A 6,964-nucleotide genomic window follows, 5' to 3' on the forward strand; every position below is an offset into this window, starting at 1 on the left:
GCTGCACAGAGGGGCCACAAAGAATCCGGACAGACAGGCTTTGCTGGGTTGAGCTCACACCCTTATGGTCCAGTCTTATTTCGACACAGCTGTGCTTGCTTCAATCATGGAAAACCAGTGAAGCCTCCATACAAGGCCCGCAGGACACAGAGTGGGGAGCTTCTGGGTAGCTGAACAAGTGGAGGTTCTTGGAGGTTGGTACCCCCAGGGAGGACACGGAAGCTCACTCTACCCATCTTTGCATCTGTATCCCTTTTTTGTTTGTTTGGTTTTTTGAGACAGAGCCTCAAGCTGTCCCCCTGGGTAGAGTGCCATGGCATCAAAGCTCACAGCAACCTCCAACTCCTGGGCTCAAGCGAGTCTCCTCAGCCTCCCAAGTAGCTGGGACCACAGGCGCCCGCCACAACACCCGGCTGTTTTTTGGTTGCAGTCATCATTGTTGTTTGGCAGGCTGGGTTGGATTCGAACCCGCCACCTTAGGCGTATGTGGCTGGCGCCTTAGCCACTTGAGCCACAGGAGCCGAGCCCATCTGTATCCTTTGTAATGTTCTTTATGATAAATTGCTAATCGTGTTTCCCTAAGTTCTGTGAGCTGTCCCAGCAAATTTATCAAACCTAAAGAGAGGGCCATAGGAACCCCAACTTGAAGCTGATCCATCAGAAGTTTTCAGAGGTCCAGATTTGCAACTGATGACTAAAGGACAAGCCAGTTTGGGGGACTGAGCCCTCACCTGCATGTTCAGATCGTGTCTCCAGGTAGACAGTGTCAGAACTGAGGTAGAGGACACCAAGCTGGTGTCCACTGCAGAACTGATCACTTGTTTATTGGTGGGGAGAAAACCTCCACGTTTGATCACAGAAGTCTTCTGTGTTGATTGCCACTGTGTCAGATTAGACAGAAAAACATGGTTTGAGGTTTTTCCCAAACCGCCGGCATGGAAGGTCATTTGGATTCCAACTCCTGCTTGGCTGTCAACTCGCTGGGTGACTTTGCCTGAGCGGTCTTACATCTCCAAGCTCTAGTTTCACCATCTGGGAAGCGGGATGATGGTCCCTGTGGCCTAGCTGAGATCATATAAACACGGCCTTCCTTTCATTCATTCACCCTATTCACTCACAGCCCACCACGTGACACTCTGTTTGCAGCAAATGAACAAAGTTACTGCCCTTACAGTCTTGTTTTTACCTATGAAGCATTTTGCTCAAGGCTCTCACTATCCCTAGGAGTTATAGCCCACTGGTATCCCCCTCTCCCAGAAAAAAAAAAAATGTAAAGGTCTTTGGAATCAAGTTGCCCGAAGCACCTGACCTCCAGTCTGTCCCCCAAAACACTCTATGCCCCCTTTAAGGGCCCAGAATAGCACCTGGTGCAGAGGGGGACTCAAAATGTGGATTCCCTTTTCTCCAGCTCCCTTTGGACTTTATCTTAGAACTTTGGAGTACTATACTTTTTTTTTTTGCAGTTTTTGGCTGGGGCTGGGTTTGAATCCACCACCCCCAGTATATGGGACCGGTGCCCTACTCCTTGAGCCACAGGTGCTGCCCCTGGAGTACTATAATTTTTAGCTTTTATTGAAATATACTGTATAAACAGAGCATCCTTCTGTGCAGACATTTGGCACACTTTCACAAGCTGAACGTGCTTATTTACCCAGGACTCAGATGAAGAAAATCAGAACCACCCCAGCTGCCCGAATGCCCCTCATGCTCCCTTCTTGTTCTGTCCCAGCAAGGGAAAGGTGATCCCAACCTCTAACACTGGATTAGTGCGGTCTGTTAATGAACTTGGCATGAGGGGAATTATGTAATCCTCGTGTGTGCCTGTCTTGCTCAGCATTCCGTCTGTGAGCGTCATGGTGGTGTCGCGTGTCCTCACAGAGCCTGTGTTCTCGGGGCTGCACACACCGTCCCTTTTCCATCACTTCTTTTGATGGGTCTCTTTGGGCTTTCCCTCTTGAAAGAGAACACAGGGCTTCACGGACTCTCGTGCGCGTGTCTCTGTGCCACTGTCCAGGCCGATCGGGGAGCCAAGTGGGGAGCTGAGAGAGAGTATGTTCTGATCCAGTCCCAGGCTCAAGGTAAACGTGCCTCTAAGAGGCTCTGGTTTGGCCCTCCGCCCTCCACCCTCCACCCCTCCTTCTCGGACTCTGTAATGTTCTGTTATTTTGGGCTTGGCTTGAGGCTGAGGGGTGAGCTGGCAGGCATCCCAGGCAAACAAGAGCAGCTGGGGAGGAGAAGGGCTTTTAGGAGTGGGAGGATGGGTCTAATTTGAGCCCCTCTCCATCAGAGCTGCCAGGGCTTGTGTGGAGGGGAGCCCCTGCCCCCAGAGCACTGGAATGTGGAGGGAGGGGAGGGTGCAGGTAGGAATCTGGCTTTCTCTGGGCTGAGCCCTATGCTGGGGTCCCAGTGCTACAAATTACCAGCTGTATGACTTTGGGGAAATCTATGCTTTGGTTTTCAAATCTCTAAAATGGAGTGAATAACCTGATAGGGTTGTCTGAGGAGTAAATAACTCAATGCATATAAAGAGTTCTGAGCTGTAGGAATGTGGGTTATGCTGATGATGGTAGAGTCAGGAGTAGTGAGTACTTTATGTGGACTCCTGCACTGACCCAGCACATCGGCTGTGGAAGCAGACGCCATAACATTCCATTAGGCAGTTAAGGAAGCTGAGGCACAGAGAGGCTGAGAACCTGCCCAAAGCTACATTGTGAATCTCCGGCAGAGCCAGCCTTGATCTGGAGCCCCAGCCCCTGACACCAGCCTCGAGCTGAGTTCAGATGGGAGCCCAGTGGCACTAAGTGGCCGTAGAGCAGCGCTCAGCCCTCATATTGTGCTTGGGGAGCAGGACCTCAAGCTCATTTTCTCTATCTGTAGAATGGACCTATGTGACCAGCAGGGTCAGTGTCCTTCTCTTTCCTGGGCTCCTGGCAGTGGGCAGGCTTGGAGACTGGTCAGAGAGGCCTCCACATCTGCCTAGTCCTTGGCAGTTCTGGTTCTTTGGGGGAGGTAGTCAGGCCCTGCAGTCAGAGTTGGCAGTCCTGAGTCTGCTCAGTGACCCCCTTTTTGAGGAGTGTTCCCTGATCCTGCCCTTGGGGTGCTCTAGAACATAGGGTAGGCACACAAATAGCTGTTCCTAACCCAAGCCTGCTGAATATTGTAAAGAGCTTTCTACAATATGCTGAGGTGATCCATAGGTCAAAGTACTTGGCTGCAATCCTGGAAGGCTTCACAAAGGAAGCCGATTTGCAGCAGGGTTTTGCAGGATGAGTAAGAGTTCCTCCAGCAGAGAGGATGGTAAGGCTGTTCTTAGCAGAGGGAATGTACAAGGTACCAGCTACTCCAATCCTGCCCTTGCTTGCCATCTCTGTTTTTTGGGGTGTCTGGAAAGCTGGAAAATGACATTTTCCAGAGCTCCTTGTCAGGTAGTTTCTGGTTAGGATCTGCCAGTGGGGAGAAGGCAGGAGGACGGGAGATGCCAGCGTGCTTCTGCCCCTGGCCACACCTGACTCCTGCAGGCTCTGTAGTTTCCAGCAGCTTCATGGGTTCCAGGGCAGCTGGGTGGTGAGTGCCGGCTTGCGGGCTTCACAGCTGCTTCCCGATTTCTCAGTCAAACCCCTCTCCCATCTGGTCCTTCTACCCTTTGGTTGCCTCTGGAATCAATTTCTCTTATGAACTTCCTCTCTGCCTGAAATACCGGAGTGGTTTCTGTTTTCCAGCTAGTCACTAACTGATACAATAGTCGAGCCACCCTGGGTGTAATGTTCAAGGAACAGAAGGATTCAAGGCTCAGAAAATGTGATGTCATGTTTTTTTATATTTTTGTGTACATGGCATGTCTTTCACCCTGAATTCCCTGAGGGTGGGGCCTGTCTCCATCACCTGTTAATTTAAGAGAAAATCATGAGTACCTCACTGGTGGGAACTGAGATGAGTGAACAGGTCCCCACACCCATGCGGGCACAGTCTAGGCCTGCCCTGGCCAGCGTGGTGGCCACTGGACCCTTGGCTATAGAGTATGTGAAATGCAGCCAGCCCAAACTGAGGCAGGCTGTCAGTGTAAACTATACCCTTGCATTTCAAAGACTGAGTGTGAAAATAAGAATTTAAAATACCTCACTAATGATTTTTATATTGATTATGTGTTGAAATAACAATGTTTGGGATATATTGGGTTAAACAAAATACATCATTAAAATGAAATCGATTTGTTTCTTTTTACTCTTTCTAATGTGACCACTAAAAAATTTTAAATTACATAAATAAATGGCTTGCATTTGTGCCTCATGCTATATTTCTATTGGATGGCACTGTTCTTGTAGGAGCTGAGTGAAGCTCATTGATTTACCAATTCATCATTTATTGGCATCTATTTGGGAGATACTGAGTCTCTGCTCTTGAAGATTTCAGATAGGATGGGAAGGAGGCAGATATGCCAACATGGAGGTAGACTTCACTGTGATAAATGTTTGAGTTAGTCCATATTTCAGGACTCTGGGGGCCTGAGAAGAAATCAGGGAAGGCTTCAGGGAAGAGGTGACTTTGGTGATAAGTATGGTAGGATGAGTAGGAGTTTGCTAAACAAGTAAGCAAGAGGAAGGGTACCCAAGGAGCTACACATGCAAAAGCTAAGAAGTAGACAACTGTGCTGGGTGTTGAGGGGGTACCAAATTTCCTTATGGCCCAAACACAGATTGTTGGTAGAGGGAGCTTGAGAGAGCTGAACTGTGAAGACTTGAATATAACGTTTAAACCTGGGGGAAGGGCTGAGGCTAAGGAAAGGCTCTTAGGTAGGAGATGGCTAGTCCCCCTCCAAAGCTTGTAAAGGACCAGACCAGACTTCGTTTGAATGTGCAAAATAAACTCTTTTATTTCAGTGCTTGCTCCTTGCGGTTTAGAAATGCATCTACAATCTGCTTGGAACCCAAAAGATTTTATAAAACCATAGAGAAATAGAGCTGAATTTATATAGAAAATATATATGTTGGCTCATTTTGTGACTTTTCCCTGTGCAAAGCAGAAAAAGAATTCTAAGTGTATCAGTATGATTTTCCCCAAGTCCCTCTTTGGCATTTTGGGGCCCCTGGAGGCTGTGACTTCACCCCAGTAGAGAATCCTCCCCTTCCAGCCTGAGGGAGGATCAGTCATGTAGAGAGAGCAGGGGATAAAGTTGGAGGTGACAATTTTCCAAGCTTATTTAGGACAAGGGCTGTGTTTGGGTGCCCTGGCCCTATAAGGAGGGGGTGACTGAGATGTGACCTTGTTGGTCAGTGACTGGCATGGGCAGCTAAGGCTCTCGTGAAGCCTAGGCATAGTGGTGGGTAGGCTCATGGGTGGGACAGAGGTATTCAGGGCTCTTATGTCCTGGAACTGGGATCTGGAGGGAGGGACCTAGGCACAGGTGGGGGACCAGGACAGAACTGGGGTCTGGATGGTGGTCCCGGTCATGATTTAACTCTCGCTGGACCACATAGCAGCACAGAAGTGCAGAGCTGAGCGGATCCTAGAGATGAGCTGGTTTAATCACTCCTCTGACCCATGAGGAAACTGAGGCCCAGAGTGGGGAATACCGTAGTTGGCCAGACTTAAGGCTTAAACCTGCAAGCCCTCCTCACCTCGACTGGGGCCTTTTTGGTCGGGTCCCAAATGGCCTCTCTGACATTGGCCAGTCAGGCTGAGACCTGACAAAGCACTGAACTCAGAGTCAGAGGCTTGGGCTATGCTCCTGGGCCTTGCAAAGAACCACGAGCCCACTTGTGTGGGTGGGGAACCATTGGGCTGGGGTGTTCCCACCTGCTCCGGCTCTCCCAAGGGCCCCTGGGGCCTGGGTGCAGTCAGGGGAAGGGGTCCTGGGCACACTGGCCCTTTTGTGCCTGCTCCGAGGGACTATGGAGTAGATCAAACAGCATGGCAAGAGGTCAGTGGCTTTCCAAACAGCATTGGGCTGGAGAAGGAGCTGTGCGTCCCTCCTCTCACCCCAGCCCCAGTCAGCCAAGGTCAGGCTCCCACTGTAGTGGCCCAGAACATTCTTCACAGCTAGGGGTGGGTAGGTGGGGAACCAGGCTCATGGGCCAAGAAGGTCCAGAAGTATATTCCATGCCAAAGAGCCACCACGAGGCAGCCCACCTGCCCTGGGATCTGGGGCCCAAGAAGGGGCAAATTGTGCTCATTAGCTTGGGATAAAGGTTGGGTCAAGGTGGGGGCTCACAGCAGGCTGAGGTGGGGCTGGGCGCAGGATCCCTTTACGGGGGCCCAACGATGACGTTCCGGTAGCCCTTCACGGCCCTCAGCTTGTCGCTCTCGAAGTTCACTACCAGTTTGTAGAGGCCCACCTGGCTCGGCAGAAGGTCCACCCTGGTCTTGGCTTCTTCCCCTGGACCCACGGGGTTTGGGCTGCAGCAAGAGACAGAGGGTGAGACTGGGGTCTGGCTGGGATGAGATGTGACTACCGAGGACTGATGAGGACCCAGCACAGAGGTTCCATGAATTTACAGCTAATGCCACCAGTAACCAAGTCAGCCCCACTCACAGTCCTCTGTGGGGCTTGGACAGCCTGCTCTCCTAGAGTATAGCATGTGAGAAAGAGAGAGAAAGAGAGAGAGAGAAGTATGTGCATGCCTGTGTGTGTGGAATTAGATGGTGCACTCAGGGGTTAAGAGTGGGTAATGGGCTGAGCACAGTGGCTCATGCCTATAATTCCTACACTCTAAGAATTGCTTGAGGCCAGGAGTTTGAGACCATCCTGAGCAACATAGCAAGATCTCAACTCTACAAAAAGTAGAAAAAACTAGCCAGGTATTGTGTCAGGCACCTGTAGTCTCAGCTATTTGGGAGGCTGAGGTGAGAGGGTTGCTTAAGCCCAGAAGTTCGCAGCTACAGTGAGCTCTGATTGTGCCAATGCACTCCAGCTGGGTTGACAGAATGAGATAACTATCTCTTTTTTTTTTTTTTTTTTGAGACAGAA

General features: G+C 50.4%; 1 protein-coding gene across 1 annotated transcript in view; it reads right to left on the reverse strand.

Moving 5' to 3' along the window:
- Positions 1–4,844: 4,844 nt before the first annotated feature.
- Positions 4,845–6,964, reverse strand: part of TGM2 (transglutaminase 2) — a 33,082-nt gene continuing 30,962 nt past the window's right edge. The window contains exon 13 of the mRNA XM_023511983.1: positions 4,845–6,393. Coding sequence (XP_023367751.1) covers positions 6,243–6,393 — 151 coding nt within the window. The 3' untranslated portion in view covers positions 4,845–6,242. The remainder of the gene's footprint in view (positions 6,394–6,964) is intronic.

Source organism: Otolemur garnettii, unplaced genomic scaffold (assembly GCF_000181295.1).
Source record: "Otolemur garnettii isolate 467f Iridium unplaced genomic scaffold, OtoGar3 scaffold00023, whole genome shotgun sequence".
Taxonomy (NCBI): domain Eukaryota; kingdom Metazoa; phylum Chordata; class Mammalia; order Primates; family Galagidae; genus Otolemur; species Otolemur garnettii.